General features: G+C 46.0%; 1 protein-coding gene across 8 annotated transcripts; it reads left to right on the top strand.

The window, feature by feature from the left end:
* The first annotated feature begins 1,103 nt into the window (after window positions 1-1,103).
* Window positions 1,104-27,695, top strand: LOC121332854 (pseudouridine-metabolizing bifunctional protein C1861.05-like). 8 transcript variants are annotated; one of them, XM_041398714.1, is made up of 19 exons: window positions 1,104-1,168; window positions 3,457-3,560; window positions 3,948-4,062; window positions 5,359-5,533; window positions 6,186-6,297; window positions 7,285-7,391; window positions 8,177-8,303; window positions 8,858-8,978; window positions 9,246-9,331; window positions 10,410-10,534; window positions 11,694-11,753; window positions 15,586-15,652; window positions 16,787-16,881; window positions 18,431-18,559; window positions 20,005-20,119; window positions 20,888-21,025; window positions 21,692-21,858; window positions 22,279-22,367; window positions 25,682-27,695. In XM_041398714.1, exons 2-19 carry the CDS (start codon window positions 3,476-3,478, stop codon window positions 25,875-25,877), a joined length of 2,109 nt encoding a protein of 702 aa, XP_041254648.1. In that variant the 5' UTR covers window positions 1,104-1,168; window positions 3,457-3,475; the 3' UTR covers window positions 25,878-27,695. The 8 variants fall into 8 exon arrangements, with proteins under 8 accessions (XP_041254648.1, XP_041254653.1, XP_041254647.1 ...); XM_041398719.1 differs by having other exon boundaries at window positions 1,151-1,168; window positions 3,457-3,541; XM_041398713.1 differs by lacking the exon at window positions 1,104-1,168 and having other exon boundaries at window positions 2,556-3,560.

A 27,695-nucleotide genomic window follows, 5' to 3' on the forward strand; every position in this document is an offset into this window, starting at 1 on the left:
TGAGGATGCAATCTATCATTCCTGCAATTAAATTCCCTCCAGACTGGGTAGCAGAAGTCAGAGGCAGATTGTCTTTGTAACTCAGCAAGTTTTGTTTGAAGTTTCCTTGGATGTGTTTGGTTGAAGAGACTGGAAGGATGTAGAAAGTAAGACACAATTTGTTACTGCTGGGTTAAACAGAAGTTGTAAGAAATTTCTTTTGAAGGGGACAAGTGTAAAGTGCAAATACGGCTTTAACAACATATGTTTTACAATTTCCTGATTAATGGATTGCAGTAAAATCAGTTCCCTGACACTGATTACTTTAGCAATACGTTAGTAATTACTTCAGCTAGTTTTATGTTGTGCATGGAAGCTGCACAGAATCATGTCTGTCTTTTAACCTGTAAATCAGTTCCTTCATGGTCATCTAAATCTCAGCTCTGATATTTTCTGCAGAATATAAAACTGAAACATGTACAATAGCAGTGCATTAGATATCAAAGTTTAATGTTTTTTTTAGAAGGGGACAAACATCAATTTCACAGTCCTTGTTCAAAACTGCCCTGGAACTGCTAGAATGGATTGTCCTTATAGGAGGAGACTATGGTAGTTTTTCCTGTGAACTCAACTCATGTTCTGGGTGTAGCCAGATATCTGCATCGTATAAAATGTGGCCACAGCTGTCTTTAGACCTATGGCTTTCCTTGCTGGAGAGGCCAAGAGCTGGGCAGAGCTCTCACTCTGGGAAGAAAGAGCTTTAACAGCTGCATTTAGCAAAGTTGTGGGGGAGGCATGAATGTGATTCCTCTGCTTTTTAGGAATAAGCACAATAGGGCTCAGTCTGCAAATGCATTGTTTTATCAAGCAAGGAATTCACCGATTAAAAAAAAATCTAAGAGGAAAGGAATCTGAAAAACGAGAAATGTCTTTTAAAGAGCAAGGGGAAAATCTGGCTCTGCATGAACAAAAATAATCACAGAAGCTTTCCTGGTCCTGCCGTGAAGTGGCCCCCCGCACCCTGGGCAGGGAGCAGTTGTGGAGCTCAGCTGTGCCTGTGGTTAATAATAAATAGATTCTCTTGGCCAGGAGTTCTGGCCAGCGCACCCCCTCCTCCGCCTCCTCCCAGGGCTCCCCAGGCACCGCTCCAGTATCCACCCAGCCTCCCTCCGTGAGACAGACACCAGAGGTAAGAGACACCAGGCCATTGCTCCATGAGCTCAGATACACAGCGTGGGTCACAGGGGAGGCGGGAGGAGAGCAGGTCCGTGCTCCAGCTGCCTGAAACATGCACTAGGAATGTGCAAGTTTGGTTACAAGGCAAAAGGTTGTATGGGTCTTGCAGCAAAACTTGTCAAGCTTCAAAAATCTTTGAGGCAGCTCAGGCTGGATGTTGGCCGAGCTTCCTGTGAATATCAGCTCAGCCCTGTTGGGTTTCAGGTGATGACCAGCTGGTTTTTATCCACTGGCCAGTACAGCTTGGGCACTCCTTGGTGTTGTGCTTCTGAGTTTGGGGAGTTGTTAAAATTCAGAGCACGACTCGAGCAGCTCAACCGATCCCTGGCATAACCTTGTTGGCTTAATGAATTTGTTCTGAAGCTGACTTTGCCCCAGAGAGCGAGAGGTGTGTAGGCACACATACAGCCATACCAGAACATTTGCATGAACCCATGACAGCTCAAGCTGCTGAACTTAGCACGAAAAGGATTTGGAAAGTGGAAAATCTTAGTGTTTCAGTCGGGTGTGTATTGTGTCTAGTTGATCCAGTCCCACATTTCTTAAATAGCACAGCCCAAGCTGTCCTGTATGTTGAAGTCTTTAGATTTGGGCAAATATACTCTCCCTGGGTATAATAATTTTCCATATAGCTGAAGTGTCATACACTGTACTGAGAGCAGAGCCATGTTCTGCTAAATGTAACATGAACACAGTACTGTTTTTTAATTAATTTGCCATCTGAATTAAAAATAGTCACAAAGGACTGAGGAAGGGAATCCTTTCCTCCTAGTGAGGGGGTGAGGAACAGGGAGACTGGAGGGATATGGCCAAAAGCCCAGGGAAAGTATGTGAAGCAGCCAGGCATTGAGTGAAACTGCCTTGAGGCCCAGACCAGACCACTCTCTCAACATTTACAGCTCTCTTCCCCTCTTTCTCTGTTTGGGAATGAATTTAATTAGAGTGAAAAGGAGTTGCTAAGAGACCAGAGGAGTTCTGGAGTTTGTTGCTGGGGCTGAATTGCCACTCTGCTTCCAAGGCACTATGCTAAAAAGGATGATGTAACATGAGCCTGCATAAAGCACTCCCAGCTCTTGGGAAAGCTGCTCTCTCCTCCTTGCAGTTCCAGTCTGGTTTGTCAGTTCTCAGCTCCTTTTTGAGCTCCTTATTTTCTCCTAGACACTGGCAAAAAACAGGTTCCTATCCCTATAGCACTATTCTGCCTTGTAGATTCCTTCTTTGTTGCAGTTTGTTTGAGGGAAGAGGGCACCCCGGGCTGTCCCCGGAGGGCCCCCCAGGCTGTGAGCTGGCTGGCAGCAGCAGGCAGGCAAGGAGACTCAGCCCCCCGCAGCCGCCCCACGGTGCCGAAGGCGGCGGGGAAGCGGTGTTCTGTGGGGTTCTGCGCTGTGCTGGCACGGTCCATTTTTGTCTCAGGGCTGTCGGTGCTCTTGCCGAACATTCGGTGCCATTTGTTGTTCGTTTTTGGGGGACGCACTCCGGGGAGTCCCTGGGGAGCCCCCTAGGCTGTGAGCTGGCTGGCAGCAGCGGGCAGGCAAGGAGACTCCACACGGCTTCTGAGGGTGCTGATTAGATGAGGGTTTATTGGGGGTCCCCCCCCCGGGGGCAGCATGGTTACGGAGGGAGAAGGGGGAGGAAGGGGGAGAGCCTAGGGGAGGGAAGGGGCAAGAGAGGAGAAGAAGGGCCAAGAGAGAGTCTGGTTTCCCTCGCACAGTTTAAGAGGGAAATTCAAAGTGGATGCAGAATCAGACTTGTGCCAATGGGATTACGGATACATGATGGTTCAGGGCAGGACCACAGGCTTAGAATATACCATACATTTTGGAGGGGTGAGACAGAGCATACCATTTAAATGTAACACCACACTCCTTGTGACCTTTCACGTTGGAGGTGGCAGTGGCTGGGTCTGACATCTATCATAAGCAGGTCACTTTGGAATTGAAAAGGTTTTCTGCTTCAGAATTCTCCCTAGTTTGTTACTCCTCATCCCTTCCTCTGCTCCACCACGATTTCAGCCCAGCATTAATGGGCCAGGTGACCCCTTTCTAACTCCATTTCTGCAGCTTAAAATTTTGTTTTGCCACTCTGGCTCATGCTTAGAACACCAGGAGATTCCAAGCCATCTGTTAAGCAAAGGGCTGTCTACCTTCCAAGGTCAAGGCAAGAACTGATATGTGTAGCTTCTTAGGGTCACATCATTGCTAAATTACATCTTTCCTTTTCACCTGACCCCTGTTACCTCAGGACCATCCATACACACAAGATGATTAGGAAGATAACCCTCAGCCTGGGAAGACACGTGTCCTCCATGGCACGTGGGGCCACCCAGGTGAGAAGATTTCTGCATGGTGAGTAGTGCACTGAGTTCTTGTGGTATCCTTGGTGCTTCCACTGTTCTAAAACATATTTCCATCTTTAGGCATGATTGCAGGGCTCAGTTTGTTCACAATAATGTTCAAGTGGAATAACAATACAATTGCAGAAATGGTGGCAGAGGATCCTTCAGTGATGGTGATGAGAATTATAATTCATATTAACAGTAGAGATGTTTTGCACACATTTCACTTACATAAAACACAGCTCTAGTCTTGAAATTATTTGTAAATTCACCCCAAAGAACAGCTGAAGAGGGGGATAAATTTGTTGTGATGACGACAATTTGCTTTTTATGAAACAGCTCAGTAGTTACTGCAAATACCCACACAAATAACTCACTCTTCTGTGTTTATCCCCAGGTGGTTATGTCAGGATTCATCCCTCTGTACAGGAAGCTCTGGTGGAGGGGAGACCCGTCGTAGCCTTGGAAAGCACCATCATTACACATGGCATGGCCTATCCTCTGAATTTGAGGTGGTGGATGTTGATGTTCCTCATTCACTGAAGTTGTAAGAATGAAGCACATAACTTACTGGATTGGTATCGGTATTCTCGGTCAAGCCAAAGCTGTTGCAAGAGCAAATAGAAATGTCAGGTTGTTAGGCATACAGGCTGTGACCTCAAGTGTAAAACATTTGTATTTGGACTTTTAAGGACAAATACAGGGAGCTTAGTTATCTCCTTATCCAACACCTTAAATTTTTGGCTTCCTTTAAAATAGAGCAGCAAATAATGTCACCACTTGCTTTAAAAGAGAGCTATCAGCCTTTTCAGCTGCATAGTTTGTACAGACATTGAAAACACTCTGCAGTTTCTTTTCCTGTATCTTTTGTAATGCAAAAAAGGATTGAAGCATAATAACGGAATCTGTTCCTTAGCCCACTCAGAGCAACTGCTGTGGGAGCTCCTGGTCCCTTCTCACTGTCTTCTGTACCTTGCATGGAATCCCCCACCTCTACCCTTTATTTATCAATTTTCAGAAGACTTGTGTTTCATTGAGTTACAGTGCCAGAAATTGTTGCGCTCTCCCCTCCATCCTTGCTTCCAGAAAGCACAGAAGGGTTTTGGTATTGATTTTCCATCTTGCTTTTTACCTGGCTATTATTCTTCCTGAAATTTTCTCTTAAAATGAAGCTCTGAAAACTCGATTTTGGGAAGAGGTAGTTTCAATAGTTAAAAGATTGCCAAGCATATGTCCAGATAGCTCAGAAAGGGAGAAGAAGCTGCTCCTAAAAAAGATACTGTATGAACGATCAAGTACAAAATCTGCTAAACTTAAGCTTAGTCTGCAGCCCTGGAGTACCCTAAGACAGCAGATTTTTGGCACTGTTGTTAACTCTGTATCTCACTGACTGTATTATGAAAAATATATCCTGTTCATTTTAGCAGGACTTGAACTACCTGGGGTTTCTGTGAAGGTCTATTATGTCAGAGAAATAACAAGTAAAAGATAAAGAAAAGTCCTGTTTTGAGAAGACCCATATTTTCAGTACTATATTGTACAACCAGATTTGCTTGTAAACCAAATGATTTTTCTCAGAAATGAAGCACAGAGCTTGGACATTGCCATCCTTGAAAATGGGAGCTCTTTGCTTCTGCAAGTTCAAGGGCAAAGATTTCTGCCATGAGGCAGATACAAGAAGAACAGGATGTAGCTGAAACCACAAGAACTGTAGAATTGTGAATGATGGCCATCAAACATGACAGTTTTCTTGCCTGATTGTTTCCATCCATAATTTTGTGATTATTGTCTTGTTTGTCTTATTTCAGCATGGCCAGAGAGGTGGAAGAAATTGTAAGAATAAATGGGGCAGTGCCAGCTACTGTAGGTATTTTAAGGGGCCAGATCCATGTGGGACTCACAGACGAGGAACTCGAGTTCTTGGCAAGCAGTAAAAATGCAGTTAAAGTGTCTCGCAGAGATTTTCCTTTTGTCCTCAGCCAGGTATGGTGTGCAAACTTTCTAGTGTGGTCTCTCCTAGTAAAATATTGCTGCTTTTCTAGCAACAGTATTGTGCTGTCCAGCTTCATGCCAGGTGGCTTTTAAACCTCTCAAAAATATAATGGAAAGTGGTGTCCTATGGTGAGCACAAAAGTGGGCCTAACTAGACTCAAAATACAGCAGGGTAAGCAAATAACATACATTAAATAGGGCTCCTGAAAAGTCATTCTGGTTGTGCTGGCAAGCCATGGGCACTTGGCTAAGAATATTCTTATTGGCATGATAGGACATTCTCTCATTGCATGTAAACTATGTGACACTTAGGCCATCCCAGGCTTAAAGTGGCAGCTAAAGGTGCCACTAGGTGCCTGTGGAACAACCTGGAGAGCAAAGGCCTCTGCTATCAGGGCAAGAACAGCTTATATAGCAGGGACGACAGATGATTCACAGAATCACAGAATATTCTGAGTTGGAAGGGACCCACAAGGATTATAGAGTCCAGCTCATAAGTGAATTCCTCTGCCTTTTGGCTAAAAGAGTATTTGTGTTAGAATTTCACTGCTCAGCTGCTCACAGTGCAGTGTGGCAGATCACAGCTGTGGCTGCTTCTCCATGTCACCCTGGGTGCTGACTGTGGCTGGTTGTTCCCTGCCAGGGCTTGTCCGGTGGCACGACCGTGTCTGGAACAATGATCATGGCACACAAAGCAGGAATTCCTGTGTTTGTGACAGGTGGCATAGGAGGTGTCCATCGGGATGGGGAGAACAGTAAGAACATCAATGCATTCTACTTTTCACTCTGTTGCTACAGTTTCATTCAATTCCTTCTTTTCCTTTTTTCCCAACCTGTCCTACAGTAACTGTCTGTTCAGAAGAATAAAGTTAACATTCTTCTTGATCAAACTAGGGTTGCTTTCTCCCTGATGTCCCCTTTCCAGAAGTTTCCAAATATTCCTCTTGAGCCCTGGACATTTGTTAAGGGAGTGGAAGTTTCTCTTTATCCCCTGCTTACACGGGGTTATATTGATATTGTTTGGTGCAACAGGAGCTGACTGCACCTCTGCCTCTTTGTAATGTCTGGATAACCTGATACTGCCTGCCAAGAACAGTGTTGTTATCAGCTCTCTCAGCTGAGGAGAAGAACCTTGCCACAAAAGAGTGTGCTCTGTGTTAGAGGTGTGTTGTCCTCTCTGGAAGATGGCTCGGTCTTGGCTGTACAGTTTGTGGCTTTTAGGTGCTTTCTCTCTTCTCAGCCATATATATTTCCATCACAGCCCAAGTGCAGTGCCCAGTTGTATGCCATCCCTTTTAGATGTGATATAAATTCCAGACCAGGGAGTTTCCTGAGGTTCTCCTGTGGCACTTTTTTTTTTTTGCAAGCATTGTCAGTTCCAAACTCAAAATCTACTTCAATGGTATTGCATCTCCTCGAACCTCATCCTTGCTGTACAACACCTTTTTCTTCCTTTTCTACCAAATTTTTGCATGCTCTTTGTCAATGTGATCAAAGAGCCAAGAGATAAGAGTACAAGGCTGCACCTCTGCCCTTAGCCATTTGACTTCTTTTTGTCAATACCTCTTTCAGTCTCAACAACCTAAAGTCATGATCTAAACCTTTAATAGTTGCTTGTGGATCGAAGCAGTTTTAAAGTCAGGCAGTGGCATCCTGGGCCTGTGTAGCTTTTTAGGAGGTCAGAGCTCACCAGCTTGGAGTACAACGCAATCACCAACTCAGTGCTCCTTGTCCCTTGGCAGCTCTGGATGTGAGTGCTGACTTGACAGAGCTAGGACGAACACCGGTGGCTGTTGTATCTGCAGGAGTCAAATCTATCCTTGATATTGGCAGGACACTGGAATATCTGGTAGGTAGCATGAGCTGTGGTGTCAAAGCTGATAATGTTCTTTGTGCGCAGAGTGCCCAGTGGCATTGGGATGGGTCCTAAGCCAAAGATTTTCAGAAATTGCTACTGAGAGGATGTGAAGCCATATTTACAGTCCTGGGGCTGTACAAGCATTTGTCTGCTCCCTAACATAAATCTATCCATGTCCAAGGGGCTGTTCCAGCAGCTGCTCCAACTGAGGTCAAAGGTAGTGCTATCCATGTCCTTTTTCTTCGACATTATATTTGCTTTTCCACGATGATGCTCCCAGAAACTGAGGGATCAGGAAAGCTAGATCCATCGAACACTAAAATAAAATCAGAATTAAAAAGGGAATCAGATGATTTTCAGCAGTCACCTTTTAAGGTTTGGCATGTTGGAAACCACCAGGGCCAGCACTTTAGATGACAGCCAACACTGATATTTCTCAATCACAAGCAGAACTCATTTATATCCTGTCAGTTCATGACATGTCTTTAGATCCCAGGGTGTTATCTTGGACTCAGGATGGTGCCAATGACAGCTGCATGGCTTTGGATCAGCCCCGTCACCCACAAAGGATGCACATACCTCCCCTGCCTCAGTGAGGCAGATCTGATCTAGCCACTTACCATGTCTGGCTCTTGGTGAGAGGATAGAATGGGATGTACAAAAATAACCATGACCTGTGCCAAAGGAAGGCAGTTTCTTTCTGGGTAGAAGGAAAAAGTCACATGCTTTAGTTTCCCTCCACTGATCACCTGCTTGTCTCACCTCCGCTGCTGCAGGAGACTCAGGGTGTGTGCGTAGCTGCCTTTGGAGAATCAAGAGAGTTCCCCGCCTTCTTCTCACGCCAGAGTGGCTTCCAAGCACCATACCATGTCCGGGATGAAGAGGAGACAGCTAAACTCATTGGTGTGTTTCAGATGGCAAAGGTCCATGTAAAGTCCTGGGAAGGAGGGACACAGAATTACCCTGGATGAGGCACTTTCTTTAAGTCTGCAGAAAAATTTGCCCTGAAAAACTGTGCCATCCCACCTCCCCCATTCCTGCATCAAAAGTGCTTTGAAAATACAGCAGCAGAGAAGTCCAGTCTTTACAGCAAGTGAAACTACAAGCCAGCTGCAGCCAGCTTGGCATGCTCATTCATGTTTTGTTCCATCTGGTGAAGTGAAGGCAGCCATAATATGTGGACAAAAACAGCTTCTGGGCCTTTAGAAGGGGAATCAGTTTAAAAAAGAAAAAAAAAAACAGGCCTTTGCCCCTTTTACTGTGCAGACAGACTCAAAATAAATAGGCAGATGTGAATTGGTTGGGTAGCTGGAAAAGATCCTAATCTTGGGTCAGCTAAGAACTGGAGCTTGAGCTCTGAGGCTTCCTGCACCTTGAGCCCACTCTCCTCTGTCCTTTTCCTTCAGCACTTGACTTCTCCAAGGAGTGCCACTAACAATATTCCCATCCTCTCCCAGACAGTGCTCTGGGGCTGGGCCTGAGCAGCGGGGTCCTGATAGCAGTGCCCTGTCCCCAGGAGCGAGCTGCCGAGGGCCAGGCCATCGAAAAGGCCATCCAGCAAGCTCTCAGCCAAGCCAGGTGAGAAGCAACCTAAGCCTTTGCCTTTGCTCAGCCCATGGTCTTGGGGGAGTAAACAAATTCAGGGACTCTGCTGCAGGAGGTGTAGCACAGCTTAACCTTGGGAATGGGTGAGCCCAGAATTTCTTTTCAACTTTATCTAACCCAAAGCTTGTTTACAGGACTTGTTATGGTATGTGGTTATGGAGATAAAGTATCTGCTGGCAACAGTGCTTCTCCTCTGATGCCATTTCAGCTCATCTGTGGGCATTTTCTTTATACTTGCAGGTCCAAAGGAATCACAGGCAAAGAAGTGACCCCCTTTTTGTTACAGAAGCTCACAAAATTAACTGATGGGAAATCGTTGGACTCTAGTATCCTCTTACTAAATGGGAGGGGCAGGGGGGAAAGAAAGTACTGCAGTGTATTTTCTATCTCTTCTGATAATGCTTGGTAGGAAACACTGCCACTTTATTGACGGTCTAGCAAGGAGCAAACACTTCAGTATCTGCAAACAGATGAGAGTTTAGCACCTGCATCCTGATTTTTCAGGCACATCCTTACTGCCTTCATCCTCTTTTACATTAAAAACAGATGGCAGCTAGTCCAGAACCCAAAGAAATCCTTCATATCTGCCCCTGGGGCTTGCCTGCTCTGTGATGGAATCTCTGGATGCTGTTGTCTGTGCTGGGGTTGCACACTGGAAGGTCCCTGGGCTTCCCAGAGCACTGTGCTGTACATCACCCTGCCTTATCCAACCTTCCCTGGGGGTGCAGAGAAAGAAAGATTTGGAGGACAAACACCCCTGGGTGAGCAGGAATCCTACTGCACAGCCAAGAGAAAGCAGAGGTACTGGCTGGGATGCCAGTGTAGGATCTGGGAGAGCCAGAGTCACATCCAGGCTCTGCTGCCATCCCTCTAGAAGACCTGACCAATCAGGGCAGAATGGCAAAGGCATTTTTGGATGTAAAAGCTATATGCAGCCACAAAGTAGAGCTTTCAAAAACTCTGATACTGTGCTCCCAGTGCAATTTGCTAAAAAAAAAAATTGCTGATAGTTACTTGGCAAAATCTCAGTAGGTATCTCTTTCTGGAAAACCTGACCAAGATTCTCTAAGGTTTTTAGGCTCTCTGCTGTAATTTAAGTACTTCACCTTCTCTTTTCTCTGTGAAGTCTTTGCTTCTATTCCCCACCTATCAAAGTCAGGCTTCCTCTCTGTGGGCACTGGGGGAGGAAGGTGAATTTAAAAAAAAAATAAAAGAAAAATGTGAGTTTTCATGCAGCATTGTAAGCCACTATACTTGTCCCCAAAGGATTATGGTATGGGGGATCAAACCTATCAAGTGCCAGCATGTATTTCCTGCTTTCTCCCTCCAAACAGTTCCTACATAAGTTTCTAACAGGTCAGACTCGCTGGTATCTTTAATTTTCCTCAAAGAAATGCTTAACAGACCTTGCACTGATCCAGAACAATGCCAGAGTGGGCAGCTGCATTGCAGTAGCCCTCAGCAAACTGCAGAAAGCCAGAAGGAAGGGGAGCCAGCCTAGGCGAAAGGACATGACTGCACCTCAACCAGTGAGTCCTCTGCTGGCCTCCACATGATGCCTCTCTGCTGACAGCACAAGATAAATTTATATCTGTTCCCAAAAGTAAAAGATGACTCAGCCAGGGACCAATCATTCTCCTTCATGCTCTCAGACATTCTCCCTTTAGTTTCCCTTGTTATTCTTGAAAGATAAATGTCTTCTCCTCCTCCCCTTATCCACATTTACAAGGAATAGACACTGACAGTGGCCTAACTCATTAAGTCTTAGACCATCAAGGCCATTAAAACTTTAATCACGTTTTCACCTTTTACTGAGCCCTTATGTACAGCTTAATCTCTATAGCTCTTAGTACCGGGGAACTTGTGACTACAGGAATAGACCTGGAAGAGGGTGGGGAGAGATATTTTGAGCTGCTGAGCCATAAATATCTCTTTTTGTTGGCCTCCTGCTCGTGACTGACAAAATCATAAGAGTTACAGCACACCCCAAAGAAGATCTACTATAATACTCTATTCACTGTCTTGGATTTTGTCTGTGCCATGTAATTTGCAGGAAATCTCTTTTAGGTGGTCTTTAGAGGTTTTCTAAAACCCATTTGCAATAAGATTTGTCAGCATAAAAGAGGGCAGTGACTCCAGAGGCAATAGCCCAGCACTTGATGAGACAAAACATCTGTATGTCCCCAAAGAATCTGGAAACTTCCTGTTTGTGGAGCTAAACTGCTTATTCTGGCTTTGTAGGACAATAAAATAAGTGATCTGTAAAGTGTCACTGGGTATGGCAATTTCTCCTGGGAGCTTGCAAGAAATTACTACATTTTCCTGCCCACTTTTTCCCATTTTCTTTGCTTTTTTACACACCAGTGCTTGAATGTTTCTGAGGCCTGATATATCAACACAGAGAAACCATCAGCATCCCTGTGTGTCCACTGCAACATCCCACCTGACACACTGGGGCTGGCTGTCAGCAGGCATAATTCAGAAAGCAACAAAGAGAAGAGATTTTGATTCTTTCTGATTGGGATTGTACAAACCTGCATGTAACTGTTCAAAAGAAGCACTGGCCCTTACACTGTAAATGAGAGAGCTTTCAAGAGGGTGGGAAAAGTGACCAGGCAAAGCAAAGAAGATTTGGAAACTTCCTGAACTACTTCCAACCACTTTTTACCTCTTTCTTTCCTGTTAAAGGTGGTGATTGGCGGTATCAACGTGGACTTTATAGCCAAGGCACAGAACTCTGAGATCCTGGTATTGTACCTGTAGCAGTTTTCTCAGCACCATTGTATTTCCAGCTGCTTTTACAGGAGTGCCAAGCCAAAGTGTTAGGGGGAAGGTGTTATCCCTGGATGATATCCATATGTGTGCATGCACACACTTGGGAATGCTGCACACTTGATGTGTTGTTTAGATGGATAATGGAGTGATGTATACTGACCTACTCTGTCCCCAAGGTGAAAATCACCATCCCTGAAACTCAAGAGAGGGACAAAGCATTGTATCATTCATACAGCCTCACCATAGTGGGGAAACCCCAGGTAACCCATCTCTGGCTGTCTGAGACTGTCTTAACTATGGGAAGCAGCACAAATAGGAGCAAGAGTCTCTGTGCAGAGTACTCATGAAGGATTTGAGCCTCATACACACACACACAAAAAAAACAACAAAAAAAGGAAAAAAACCCCAAAGATGGCTTTAAAAATTAGAACATTTTAAATGTTACCAGACTCCCATTGTCTCAGTTTGGGCTGAACAAGAAGCAAACAAGAAGCTAAAGTGGACCAAACCTGGGAGTCCCCCCATGCAAATGACAGCTGTTTGCATGGCCTGTACAATTTTTGTCGAGCCGTACGAAATACTGCAGATTGAGGTCGTGAAGCTTTCTCAAAAATTCTTTGGTGTCTCAAATTACTCTGTGATGATAGCCAAGGCAGGAAGCTTCTGCCATCAGATGGGACAGCCTGTGAAGACCTCAGTCAGATAGGGAAAATGTGCTGGGGAAGCTGTCTGTAAGGAATTTGGCTATTAAATGATGCAGGGGCCAAACAATGTTACAATGGTCAAGAGTGAAATATCCTGTGGCATCAGTTATGAAAGCTTGCAAAAGCAAAAGTTTAGCTGCTTCAGCTGTGATGTAACCAATACCATACACGACCTACACTCAGCCATCAGGACAAGGAGCTGAGCTGTGTCCAAGGAAAGACAGGCATTCCCTGGCATGTCAGACATGAGTGCAGATTTCTGGACCACCTATAGCATGGTGAGGGGGCCAAGGACCAGTGTAGCTCCTGCTGGGAACAGCTGACAAGGGAAAAAGGGGGCTTTTAATGTTGCATTAAAAGGTGAGGCGTTAGCCACCCTTCTGACTTCAGCGAGACCTAGAGCTCATGGTGTATGGTGGCTGGTACCCATGTGCTAAGCCTCAGGAGAATTTGGAAGTTGCCAGCCAGAAAGCTCCTGCCGACAGCTACTGTGGTTAGGCACAGAGCAATGTTTTGGCTTTTTAAAGACACATTTTTTTCAAAGGACTCCACACCCAGCAGATCCCACCTTTATGCCTGCTGGATTGTTGCAGAGCATTGGGTACCACTCTCTCCTTATTCTATCTCAGCAGGAAAGCAGCTGTATTCTGACCTGGTTGTAATTCTCACATGGCTTTCAAGGCTACCCAGAAGCTAAATGCTTAATATGTAACTTATCTGACCTGCTGAGAAGGATGAACAATTTTGCTCAGAGAAAATTGCTGGAAAAACCATTATGGTTATCATTCTCTCAGGATACCCAGAAGCTGAGCAGAGTCTCATTTTAACATTAAGAATTCAAACCTCTTAGGACATGGAAGAAGATTCCAGAGACTTCCTCAATTCTCTGATACTTTGCCAGAAAGCATCAGCCCAGCCTCATTTCAGATTACTTTTACCAAGCCCATTTTCCCTAAATTGTTTAATCTGGGCCAGCCCTACCTAAACCCAAGAAGAGATATTTGGATACCACTCCAAGTTACAACTGAGTTGGCAAGGTGTTAAGAGAGCCACTTGTTTCTTTTTCTTTAAGAGCCAGCTGCTGGTTTCTCTCTCACTGTACCCACCTGCTACTTTAAAGAGAGATTTAGCATCTTCATTTTTTTACCACCTGTGGGGTTCTACAACAGGAGAGGTCACCCACAGCTGGATCCCTGAGCAGGAGGTTGCTACATCTGCTCTTAGGGCAAGGCTTGGCATAAAAAAGGCACCCAGAAGCTCTGCCTCTGGGGTATATGGGGAACTAAGAGAGAGGATCAGCATGCCAGGCAGCAAAAGGAGCCAATGAGTATTTTCACCATTCCTGCAAGCATTAGTTTTAAAACACAGATAATGGAATTACGTAAACCACAGCTTGTGCTTATTGCTGATGGTAGCTAACACCCTCTTTAAAGACTGAAATAGGGACCAATGTTCAAAGCCATGTTGTTTGACTCGCCTAAAAAACCACCCTTGCTTTGTATTCTGGGGTGCTGAGGTTTGGGTTTTTTTCCCCTTGGCTGCCTATATTACAGAGCGTGACCTTCAGAATTAAAATAGCCAAACTCACTTTGCTTTTGAAATCTGCAACTCTCAGCAGGATACAGTTGCAGATGGAAATATTCTCATTCCCAGCAGTACCAGTGGCAATTCCCAGGGAGCACAAGCAAAGGCAAGGGAGGAGCATTTGATAAGGAATGACATTTGCATTTGATGAGGAGTGACAAGCAGTGCAAAGATCAACAAGGGCCATCGGTTGGTTGCTTATATAGAGGCAGTTCTGCTCAGGTGGCCTGAACATTTTAGGGCTTGGAGAACTGCCAGACAGAAAAGCAAAGGTATCAAAAATTAGCACCAGATGTTACAGACTACAGAACTGGGGAGAGTCAGAGCTAAGAAAAAGAGCCTGAAGGTCAGATGAAAGAAACAGAACATCATATTTAGATGGGAGAGCAACCTCTTCCAGGGCTGAATGCAGGAGAAAGCATTGTGTGCAAAGAACAGATGCACACAGCTTCATGCAGGGGAAGAAGAATCCTTGAGGAGCTTCAGAATGAATTTTGAAAATGCCTAACACAGGAATTGTTGGGAGCAGAATATTCCTTACGGTGAGATGGCAAGACATGTTCTTGGTTAGAACAGATAGTGATGTTTACAAGCAAGGAAAATGTTATGTGCAGGGGTGTTCTTGTGCACCTAGGTTGGTGTAGGGCAGAGGGACTGGGCCAGGAGCTTCTGCGTACAGGCATTAGGACTGCCAGTGGCAAGCTGACTTCAGAGATGGAAAATAGTTTTCAGGATTTTATGAAACAAGAGATCTAAAACCATTTGATAGTCAGATGAAACCCAAATTGATCTGAGTACTGATGTAATTCTTCTGGCAGAAGAATGCGAATGAGATGGGTGAGCAACTGCCTGTGTTCTGACAATTAGTCTGTGACAGAAAGGCAGATGGATAGAGGAGTGGAAGGCAGGGGCAAGAGAAAAGAATTTCATAGCTGTATATGTGGAAAAGAAGGGTATTCTTAATGAGGGAGATGTTGGGAAACAATGGGTCAGTGAAAAACTCTTCATTCTCTGAAACAGATCCATCCATGAATAAAGTACAGAGACAGTACAGGCAAAGATAACAAATCTCATTTTACCTTTAAAGAGGGAAATAAATAAGTAAATAAATAACTCACACAAACTGCTTAAGGTGGGAGCTAAGTGGCCTGGAAGGCAGAGCCCCAGCAACTTTGGAGTCACAGGTTGTTGTGGGCAGGTGAATTCAGAGGGCTGCTCACATTGACTGAAACACTCGTTAGCCATTCTAGGAGGTTTTAGCGAGTAAGACCAAACTAGCAATTCATGGGGAGATCAAGTGGGTCTCCCCTCCTTGAAAGCAGGCCTTTGTCATCAAACAGAAGTCCATAGATGGCTCTAGAAGTTTGTATCGCCCTCAGTCTCTGAGCTGGATTCCCTGTGCTCCCTCTGACTGCTGACCTATGTTTCAGCAATATCATCTTCAGATGACAATGGAGACGTAGCAACTATGCCAAGCAGCCCTCCCAGTTTTGCCAATGAACTATTCTTTCTTCCAGGGCGGTGGGCAAACAAATGCTGGAAGAGTGAGACGAACCTTTGGCGGTGTTGGAAGGAACTTGGCAGGTGCCTGGTGCTTGGGTTTGCCTGCTGGTGCATGCCAGCTGTGATCTGTCCTTTGCTATTCCTTCAACAGCAGGAGAGGGTGAATGTTGACAAGATTTGGACACATTAGGCAATATACTAGTGGGCAGACTGCCTAGAAAAGGCAGAGCCTTTTCCAAGAAATAAGAGTGGAGGGAGTTGAGATCAGGAAAAGGAAGGTCCACAAATACGAAGTTAACTAGCACATGGTGCAGTAACCCTGAATCAAAGTAAATAAGCATCAGTATCTCCAATTACTACTGAGCAGCCTCAGATTTAATTCATGCTAGGATATAGACACAATAGAAGTATGCTTACAGCGAGAACTTGAAAGGAATAATCACAGTTCCAAACTGATGTTTCACATACCATAGACAAAAGGAACTGGGGTACAGGAGTTACTGTAGAAGAAGAAAGGCTACAGTCCTATCCATGGGAAATGAGCACATAGTACCTGTGTCTCCACCACAAGCAGCAGCAGACCAGTATTCTTGTACTGAAGTTAACAGCGACAGGTTACAAAAAGATTTTAGGATTATTCCAGCTTTAGACATTTCCCAATCTCCTAACACATATCTACTGTCACTTCAGATCACTAATGAGGAAGCTTGAGTGGAAAAAATGCCCCAAAATACCCACGGAGGTACAATGTGTGGTAACTTGAAAGGAGGAAGGGTTTCCCACGAATACGTTCAGATTCAATGGTTCTAGTAAGATACCATGGACGGAACAGCAGTGTGGGAGGGCCAGCACCAGAAAATGCTGTGCTCAGAAGCAGCGTGGGAAAACCCACATGCCTGTGATGGTAAAGGACATGATGCCAGAAAAGAGCAGAGTTTGCTTCCCCCTCTTTTCCTCCACTCCCAGATATTCCAAATAATCCTAAATTTCAGGGTGCTGGTTCAGCTCTCTGTAGGACACCTCACTCAGCCCTAAGCAGTCATTTACTGCAGCTATGGCTCAATTTCATCCTGAACATCCTTTAGGCAAGTACTGATAAGCATTAAGTTTTTCAGGAGAGGGCTTTCCTAGAGACACCCATGCTGCACCGACTGTCACTGTGCTCAAGTACTGTGGTGGATTTGTTAACAGCTTTTGTTTCCATTTGCTTTTTAGACTGTTTAAGCCGTCTTGGACAAGCTCCTCTCCTTTTATCAGCCGTGGGGAAGGATGAGCATTTAGAGTCTGTCCTGCACTACTGCCACCACATGGTATGTGTCACAGAAGTAGCACCTCAGAAACTTGGAAGACTTGACATCACACAGAGGGAAAATTCTTCCCAACCCTAGCAGACATCAAAGCCACCTTCCATCAGGCTAAGAGTAGGAATAATTCAATGCTTCTTTAGCTACTGACAATTAGAAGGCAAGGAACAACCTCCAAAACACAGGCTAGATGTGTTTTGGAGTCTGAACCATGGGCTCTGAATTCAGCACCAGAAAGTGGTGCTTGGAGGAGGTGGAGATAAATCAGGAGCAGCCACATAAAATTCTAGTGAAGGCTAAGCATAGCAAGAAATATTCAAACCTTGAACCCAAGGACATGCAATTGCCAAAACCAGCCTGGTTTAGTTAAAGCCCAAGACAGAGAAAATGTGATACTGGAATTGCAGGTTGGACACTTCCCCAGCTCAGAGGATGGGGTCTTTGACAGAGCTGCATGCACCACTTACCTGTGCATAGGGGAGTGCTTGACTTCAGCAGCAGCTTGTCCACAGGGCAGGAAGCTGGAGCAGCAGGAGCTCCCCAGGACAGCAAGGCAGAATATCATCACCCCAGCAGGCAGCAAAAAAAGCCAGGAGGGCAGCTCTAACCTAGGCCATCAGGCAACTCCATGGAGAAAAGGCAGGACTAAAGGCAAGGCAGGGTGTGAGTGCAGCCCCCAGGTGAGGCTGGTCAGGGTCACTGACTATTATTAGTGCCCTCATGACCCTGGGATCCAAACAGAGCACATGGGGCCTTGGTTCTGGCTGCCTGAGCGACTTGGCAAGTGAAGAAATATGAACTGTATTTTGAGTTATAAAGGCTTCACCATGGCTGATCTATAATCTCTTCTCTACACAGCAGTTTGTGCCATCCAAGTGAGCAGTGTCCCAAGGGAAGGTGGACTTGCTGGCCAGCCACCAAGCAATCCTTCCTTTCCTGTAATAAAATACATTCCCACCAGTGTTGGAGAGGAACCTTTCCCTAAAAACTCCAGCTTCACTGTCAGTTCCTGAGATGGATACATTTCTCCATCCATATGTTCTTTCCAAGATACGCCCTGCGTTCCATAAGCAGATCATTGCCAGGAGCCACAAGGAAGGACACCCCACAGCTCTGCCCCACTGCTGTAGAAATGCCTCCAGGGTGTGCTCAGAATCAGGCTGGGCAGTCAGTGAGGCAGCCAACACAAGTCACTGCTGTCTGCAGAGTGCCACCAAGAGATGCCATCCCACACAAGCTATGAGAATGGGTGACTGGAGCAGGCAGGGCTGCAGACCACTCTTCTCTTACAGGAGACACAACTTGTGGAACTGCATGGCAGAGACCTGCCACTCATTTACTAAAGGATTGCTTTAACCTGCAGCATTTGTTGCATTGCAAATATTAACAAATAGCCACGTGCCAGCATTGTCTAGACTGAGATACCCCTGCCAGGCTGCTTATAGCAAGGGAGAGCAGTGAGCTGGGCTGGAGACTAGGTGGGCACTGAGAGAGTGAGCTGAGTGTGGCAGGGAGGAGGAATGTGCTCGGTGTGTAACTGTCCTCCCTGTTTCAGGACATGAGCGGCATCCTTCAGCTGGAGGGGAAGAGCACAGCCACTTATTGTGCCGTCATCACCAGTGCTGGGGAGCTCAGCATGGGCTTGGGAGACATGGACATCCACCACCAGATAACAGAGCAATATGTATGCATTCCCTCAGAGTTATGAGTTTTTCTTATGAGAAGGAGTGTGGGCCTGTGAGAAAATGCCACTGGTGACATTTGTACCAGGAGGGAATGGGTGTGCAGAGGGCCTGGGAGATGCTGAGGTTAACCCCGGACACTGGCCACTTGCACAGCAGCATAACAAGCCACCAGAGCCCTCTATTACCACTGGCCCAGATGGAGTTTCTATCTGTTTCTGGTTTATAAATATCACTACTACCATCATCCATGATATGTAGGCCAGAATCCTCTTCATTAACTTGTCCAAGCTCACTTATAATTTTGCATCTTAAAGCCAGCAAGAAATCCTGATTATAACTGTAACCCTAACCCATATTTCTTCCTTTAGGGAAAAGCAGAAAAAAAAATGGACAGAACACTGGTTAAAGCAAATTTTCCTGTTCAATCCCCTCCCTACCATCCCTGTTGTTTCTACACGCTGAGTTGTATCAACAGAAACTGTTGCTCAGCACATCCAAACATTCAAAAACATCAGGGAAGCATAATGGCAGCCGTGATTAAAGAGTGATTCAGTGAAAACCCCATCACTGCACCCTCCTTCTTTTATTGACAGAACAAAAGCTTGTGCGTCATGACTGACAGCAACATGGAAGTTAAGTGCAATTTACTCACCAGTGGCATCTCCATGAGGTAGAGCTTTCCTAGGGAAAAATCAGGTTATTACTCCCACTTCCATCCTCACCCTGCCTCCCCAGAGCCTTGCCACAGAAAACCATTACATGAGGGATTAATTCTCCTGAGCTTTACAAAGCAGCTGTGATCAGTGGAAATTCTGAATCAGTCTTGTGCTGCAAAGTGCATTTTGGCAGCCCCTCTTCCCACCAGGACTGGCAGAGACACGGGGAGGATTCTGCTCGAGTGCCCATAGCACTGGCCTGGCATCCCAGCAAGTGGTTGTGCAGCCTCAGTGAGCCAAAGGAGAGAACAGCAGCTCTCTACTCCACTGTACCCCATCCCTGTGGGATTCAGGGGGACCCAGGAGTCAAACACTCTGCTGAACAACCTGTCTTGGGAGACACTGTGCAGAGAGGACATCCAAATGGCATGCAGAGAGCAAAGGTGCAGTCAAGCCAGGCATGGCCCAGGGAATCCTTCAGTGGCATTAAACAGCAGCATTCCATTTCCCTGTAGTGGTCCAGTCTGGACCAGCAATTATCTTTCTCTGCTGGGAGGGCTCTGCCAGTTAAGTCCAGCCCTTAATGACCAGGAGCAGGGAAAGGAGAAGGGGAGGAGATGAGGCAAATGGAAAAATCCATTTTCCTTAGGGAATCACTCTTTTAGGTTCATGCCTGCACCTAAAGGCTGGAATGCAAGTCAAAATCCTACATGAAGTCTGACTAGCAATGATTTTGTCCCTCTGCAATGACTAGGCTATCTTTCCTGTGTGTCCTGAATTTTAACTAGGTGTCCCAGTTCAAGGAGAACCTGTGTCAGGCCCCACTTGTTTGCATTGATGGAAATGTGCCTCTCTCCACTATTCAGTACGTCTGCCAACTAGCTAGAGAGCACCAGCTAGCAGGTAAGGAGAACTTGCCTTCACAGCATGTGTGCCAAGACAGTCCAGGCACATCCCTGCTGCTTGCTGGAGATAACCACTTACTGTTTGACTTGCTGGGTTATTCAGCACCTCTGCCACTCTGCTTCAGATGTGAAAAACATTTCAGTGTTCTCTGCAGTTCTCCTCTTTCTGCAGCTCAACCACATTTCCTGAGGCATAGTTGGTAAAGCCCTTGAGCACTGCCAGAAGGCCAGGGAATGCTGCTCTCTGAGCCTTTTAATCTCAGTGCAAGTGGCAATTTGAGCACTTCTGCCAGTTTGAGCAGCAATATAGTTTGCTTCTCAGAAAAGGCACTAAAGCATCTTCTGAGAGGAATTGTCTTCTATTCCCATAAAATAAATGCCCCCCTCCACTGGTATGCTGGGGACCTTTCACAATGCTTCCTAAACCTTTAGAGTTACACCTTCCTTTTTAAAAGCAAATCCCAAAGAAGGACACAAGGACACAGTGATCTAAAAACCTGGCAGAGACTCCAAAATCAGATAACTGGAGGAACAAAACTGGGGTCTGGTTATATCAACCAGATCCAGAAGCAGTTGTCTCATTGCTGGACACTGAGAAGGAAACCTTGGGAGACCTTGTCCCAAGTTTGAGAGACTGTCTCATAATTTAAAGGTGTAACTCTTGTTATGCAGATTATGCTAAGTGTTCTACACTGCATCCTGCTCTGACACAGAGATGAACCACTAATTAATTAATTAACTAACCAATTGCATTGTTGTTTTGAAGTATGCTATGAGCCAACAGATGAGAACAAGGCCTCTAAGCCATTCCTCTCAGACAGCTGGAAAGCACTCACATACATTTCCCCCAACCTTCAAGAGCTGAGAGCAATAAATCGGACCCTCGGGAACCCTCTGCCAGCAGGTATTGAATACTCAGAAGGGTCAGTCAGACTTTTAGATAACCTAGATCCTGGAGAAGAGCATTTTCTGCTTCAGCCTCTAATACAGGCAAATTAGGTTATAACATAGTGGGGATTCGTAAGTGCTCATGGTATCTTGCACTTTACTGCCATCTCTGTCTGGGCTGTATGGACTGATGACCCATCAGAGACCACAGTAGGCCTGGCATGGCTCCTTGCCCAAAGCCAGAGGTCCCATTTGCCTCACTTCATCACCTAAACAGGAGTAATACCTGGTTTGTCAATTGTCCTTGAAGCATGGTGCTAAGAGGGCACCTGTCCCAGATATGCCAGCATTTGCAGATATAACACACCCCACCAAATGCAGATGGAAATGCAACAGCATTGAAATGAGGAAGCCATGCTTCAAGACAGCTTTATGATCTCTATAGACACATGCTTAGTCCCTCGAGAACTGGGTTCCTCAGCATAGAAGTACAGTGTGGAAGTCTAACTCTGGAGAATTCCATGTTTCCCCTAATATAAAGAAAAAAAAATGTTACTAACCACATTTCAGAAGTGCCCATAAATAGCAGTAGAAGTGCCCATAAATAGGCTGTCAGCCCACAGACAGGCTGGTTGAGGACCTTTACAGATAGAGCACATTTTTCCCTCCCCTCTCTCTGAAGAGCTGCCATCCAGGTTGGAAGATGTTGTCCAGGCTGCAGTGGCCCTGGCCTGCCCTTTGCTGGCCCATCTGCACTGCGTGGTGGTGACCCTTGGTGCTCACGGTGTCCTCCTGTGCGGCAAGAGCCTGGGAGGGAGCATCTCCCTTTATCCAGGAACTCACAAACAGGTAAAGGCATGGAAAACTAACGCTGAGCTCTCAGTTGCTTCTTTCTTGGGCCATATGGCACTGTTGCTATTTCTGGTGTCATGGCAGCAGTCCTGGGAAACATGGCATCACTGCTGGAAAATGTATGTGTTGGGGGGGGTGGAATACACAGCTCTGAAAGAAAATCAAGTTGTCTGTCCGTGTACTGCTGGCTCCTAGCAGCAGTGTTTAGAGTCAGCTAGAATTAAATGTGCTATGTGAATATTCATGAGTGCGAGCTTCATTTGCAGGAAGCTTCATTTAAACGATCAAAGTGTGAAAAAAGATTATTGCCTTTTTTTCAGCCTTTCTTTTTTTGCCATCCCTGTGGATCTGGCATCAGGCACATCAGGCCTTACCAGCTTGGGCAATTCCCACTAACTTCCCTTCCCTCCCCCACAGGCTGCTGCTGCCAGGCTCTGTGCTGCCCACTACCCTGCCATCCCCATCAGCAGGGAGGAGATAGTCAATGTCTCAGGAGCTGGTGACAGGTATATCCTCGCTGCTTTGTCCTCTCCAGCTGCATGTGAAAGACCTATAATCGGATTCACTTGAAATTCTGGAAAAGCAACTGCTGCTAGGAAGAGACACTAAGGATTAGACCAGGGCTGTGATTTCTTGCAAAGCTTGCTAAAATTGTCCCCCAGAGCATCTTGGAAGCCAGGCTTGCCATTATTAGTTTTGCTTTTCTTCAAGATCCAAGCCTTTCCTGGCAATCTAAGAATTCTGAATTACTCTGGGCTGAGCTGCTAAAAGCAAAGTAAACCACCTTACATCAAAGCTGTCTTACTAACTAACTGCCTTACTTCCACACTTCTCCAATGGAAGTGGAACTGCCACTCAAAGGAGCTGGTGACAGGTATATCCTCGCTGCTTTGTCCTCTCCAGCTGCATGTGAAAGGCCTATAATCGGATTCATTTGAAATTCTCCTGGAAAAGCAACTGCTGCTAGGAAGAGACACTAAGGATTAGACCAGGGCTGTGATTTCTTGCAAAGCTTGCTAAAATTGTCCCCCAGAGCATCTTGGAAGCCAGGCTTGCCATTATTAGTTTTGCTTTTCTTCAAGATCCAAGCCTTTCCTGGCAATCTAAGAATTCTGAATTACTCTGGGCTGAGCTGCTAAAAGCAAAGTAAACCACCTTACATCAAAGCTGTCTTACTAACTAACTGCCTTACTTCCACACTTCTCCAATGGAAGTGGAACTGCCACTCAAGAGCTAAAATGGCCCTGTAAAAGCATTTCATCAGGTTCTGCACTTGCCTCTGGCAATTTTGAAGCCCTTGCTTCAAAAGAGTCTGCTGTATAATTCGCCTGACTGTTCACACAATGCCATACATAGAAGTGGGAAATGACAGCTATTATTCCTAGCCCCATTGATCAATTCTCAGTCTGTCAGAGTAATATTTTATTATGCTCCTTGTTAACTTGACAAACTATATGTAGCAGTCAGGTTGTTTTTTTCTTCTTGCTTCACATGTTGCAATAGTTGATTCTGTCCTTTCATTGCCTTGGGCTAGACCAAAAGTCTGTATGTGGCAGATATTTCCTTTTCCCTTTCTGCTCTTACCTAGCAATAACTCAACATAGCAACACTTTTTTCTCTGATCAGTGTCCAGAATGAAAAGGTTTTTGTGGTTTGGGTTTTTTTTTAAACATAGAGAGTCCTCAATATTTTACTTAAAATCAGTCAATAACTTCTTGCCAGGCTGGTGCCACTTAACACCAGGACGTGCTGTTTGTGTCCCAGATCACCTCTGAGGGGAGCTGACTCAGCTGCAAGCTGGTCTTCTCCAGAGAAGACCACATGGTTGTTTGGAGCAATATGTGTAAAAACAGCAGAGGAATGGGGGCTGGAGGAGTGTCGTGGAGTCAGCCTGACCTAAGGAAAGCTCAGCTTTGCTCATTACCTTGGGCAGGTGTCCCCAGCCAGCCCCTGCAGGGACACAGCCTCTCCTCTGCACCATCTGCTCGAAGCACAAGTACTCCTTACTGCAGGACAAGGTTTTTTCTAGAGGCTAATGTAATGAAACCTCCTTCTTAGGACTTCCTTTTCCGTTTTAAAATTCAAGGGAAGACTGAAGGTGAGATAAAATGCACCACTGCCAACCACCTCCACTGAGTTACACTAGGGAACATGGAAGATTGTTTTTCCTTCCAAACCTATCTGAAAGCTTGGGGCCCATTACTGCTTCCATTCGTGAAGTAACACTGGTCTGGAAATTCCTCTCCACAGAGTCCCCAAGGCCATGTGGGGGAATTTTTATAGCCCCCTTGTTCATCCAGGGTTTTTCTTCCTAATAACCCCAACTGCTCCCCAGAACTCTGAAAACCCCTGCTCTACAGAGTAAGAGTGCCAAAACAGACTGGAAATGCCAGGACACTGCAATGCCTTACAAGCCATCTCCACTGGTTACGTGTCCCGAGCCCAGCTTGGTGGCACTTTGAAAGGACTATTGTAGAAACACAGAATGGTTTGGGTTGGAAGGGACCTTTAGTGGTCATCTAGTTTTAACACTTCTGCAATGAGCAGGGACAGCTGCAGGTTGATCAGATTGCTTTTAGCCCCATCCAACCAGGGATAGGGCATCCAACACCTCTCTGTTCATGTTTCACCATTCTCATGGTAAAGAATTTTTCCCTAATATCTAAAATGTAACACTTTCTCAGCTTAGACCTTATGAACCTTCACACTTTAGAAGCACTGGTCAGGGGATAATGCAACCCAGAAACAGTGACCCAGGGCATTTCATGCCTGCCCTCCACCCTATGGCTCTTCTACAGCCCCAGAGATCTGCCCATGAGCTGAGCATGTGTGCAGTGTCTGTTTGCTCCTTGCCCCCAGCTGCCATGACAACCTAACACCACAAGCCCACACATGGCATTGCTGGGGGATGCTCCCCCAAATATTTACTCTCAACTCCTGGAGCTGTTGAGAGATTGAACACTTTGTGGAAGTCATAATCTTCTGTGCCTTTGTTATAGATAAGAAGATGTTGATGTAATTAGGTGGAGTGCAAAATAAGAGCTCTTTTTACCTTGCCCATAAATTTACTTATTAATCCTCCCTGCCATCACATTTTCCTCTCCTTGCTTCTTCCTCTAAAATATGATTGTCTTGTCAGTTCTCTTTCCCTTCTCTGTCATCTCTTAGCTTCTGAACATTTTTACAGTAGTTGCTGTGAATAGAGTAGTTGCTCCCAATCTATCCCAAACACTGCACTTACATCACTTTTACTGGGAAGTCTCAAATGAAAAACCATAGCAAATGTTCCCCAAAAATCTGGCTTTCCAATGTAATTTCAGCTTTGGATTTCTTTTTCCAGCTGTGCCTGTTGTCCCTCTCATGTAGATACAGAAACTTTGTCTCTCACCCCATCCAACCCTTTGGGTGAGGAGGCACCAATATAATGAGGACATCATAAGGCACCAACAAAGAGCAGATTAGTTACAAAATAACTAGAGAACAGGGGAAAATTAGATTCTTCCCTTCTTAGGCTATTTTCTTTTCTCCTGCCTCACCTGGAAAACTGAGGAGAATAGAAAACATGGTACAAGAGGAAGTACCTCAACTTCTCAGATGAGAAGAGCAAAAAATGCAAATAAATGACACTATTTGGTACTCTAAAATAGATACAGAAAAAGCAAAACCCATTCAGTGTAACCTCAGCGTTCCTATGTGACATATTCTGCTGCTGTAAGTGCTGGTTGGGATCCAAATGAAAGGTCTCACAAATTAACAGCCACATTCCTGGGTTCAAAGCTCTTCTCCCCTCGTTCAAAACCATCTTTCTTTCACTCCACAGCTTAATGGCAGGAATCCTTGCAGGGGTGCTTGCTAAACATGACACAGGCACATGTGTCCGGATGGGTCTGCTGGCTGCCAGCTTGTCTCTCCGTTCCTATGAGCCCATTTCCCCAGAAATCAGCACTTCCAGTGTCAGCCAGGAGCAAGTCAAGAGCAGGAGCTGGCCAGAGGCGAAGGTATGGAAGATGGACTAGAACACTGTGGCTTTTTCATCTATCACCTCATTGCACTTGCAGCAATCCTATTTTCAGGAACTGGACTGTGTTTTGAGCTTTGAGAACATTTATCTGCTTTGGTCCTGAGTAAACCCTCAAGAAAGGAGGCCCCTACCCGGGGAACTTCTGTGGAATGGAAAGCTGATTTCTGGTCTTTCAGACCTCCTGGTTTACTGACCTCCAGGCCTTCCAGATTTTCTATTGAGGGAATTTTCTCTTCCTTCACCTTGTGTCGCTGTTGTCTCGGTAGCTCCTCTGTCTTTGACTCCTGGATCTTTAGGACCATGTCTCTTCAGATGAGCCCAGCAGCAACATCTGCTCTTGCTGCTTATTCTTTCCTATCCAAGAGTTCCCATGGATCACAACCTGTGGCAGGGTGTAGCTGGCAGGAACATGACATGGTAGGATAACCTCATCCATCTTCCCAAGCCAGCCAGCACACACCACACCTTCTTGCTCTGAAGTCCAATGCCCCTGGAGAAAGTAGGCAAGACAAAGTAAAGAAGAGGACCAGGGTTCAGCTAGTGGCCTTCAAAAGATGACAGCCCCTTGTTCCACGTGCCTTCCTTCTTGGGGCTTGGGGCTTCCTTCCTTCTTCTTTAGTCCTGAGTATCAAGTCTGAAGCAAAAGAGATCAGAGGGAGCCAAGGCATCTCCCATGGAAGCCATGAGGAAGTCACTTTCTCTAAGCCTGTAATGTGCACAGAATGCAACTGCGGGTGCCAACAGATTGGTGAACACTGAAACTCATTAAAACTGATTTCTAGCAGAGTTGGGTCTTGGTGCTGGTTGGTTCCTAAACCTGACTGATAGTAAATCTGGAGTACAGACCCACCCTCTGTTTCATCCAGAGACCATGGTCAGACCCCTTGGCTGAGGAGCAGCTCCCTGGTGTCTGACACAGCACTGAGGTCAACCAAAGCTTGATCAGGGCAGCTCTAACACCACTCTCCTGGGTAGGCTCTGCTGTTTAACCAGTGAGCTCCCACTGGAATGGATGGAGGCATTAAGTGGGTGCCTTTCCTCCACCTGAGGCTACTTCCACCAGGCTCATAGCAACTCCCTCCCATTGAGCCCACCACCTTTCCGTCGGACACACAAACATTTACCATCAGCTCTCCTTTACTAAAACCTTGTTTGCAACTGTGGTTCAGCTGAAAGATTCTGTGCTCAGATGCCATGCACCCACGTGTGTACCCTAAGCAGGGACAGGATGGCTGTGGCAGAAGGGTGCTGGGATGTTTGGGAACACAAGGGAGGGGGATTGGGGCCCACGTAAGCAGCTGGGTTTGCTCACAAGCTGGGAGGTGGGACACAGCAGGGGCGGAGGAAAAGGGCTGTGCCCCCAAGGTATGTCCCTCCACTATAAAAATTACTTTGGCTGGATCCAGAGTCAGGGGAAAAAAGTAGCTTCCACCTCTGCTACTGACTCCAACAGCCTTGTCCAGGTGGGAGGACCCTGAGCAAAGGCAGGACCTGAGGATGAATGTCCAGGCACTGGCAGTCACCACACTCCTCCTGTTGCTGCTCTGCTCAGTCCCAGCACTGTCTGGGGTACTGGGGAGCCAGGCTGGCAACCTGGAGAGGCAGGCAGAGGCTGGGTTCCCTGAAGAAGCCCCTTGGCCGCCTGGAGATGGAGGGGACAAGCTGCCTGGGCAGGGCTCAGAGAGGACCCACCCTCTGGCCAGTGCATGGAAAGTGATGAGAGAGGCACACCCCAGCTCCAGGTCCCTCAGCAAGGCCACGGCCAAAGCTCTCCTGGGCAGTGGGGAGCAGATTGCCCCTGGCAAGCCCTGGA

The sequence above is a fragment of the Onychostruthus taczanowskii genome, unplaced genomic scaffold (assembly GCF_017590055.1).
Source record: "Onychostruthus taczanowskii isolate IOZ18803 unplaced genomic scaffold, ASM1759005v1 scaffold15, whole genome shotgun sequence".
In the NCBI taxonomy this organism is placed as follows: Eukaryota; Metazoa; Chordata; class Aves; order Passeriformes; family Passeridae; genus Onychostruthus; species Onychostruthus taczanowskii.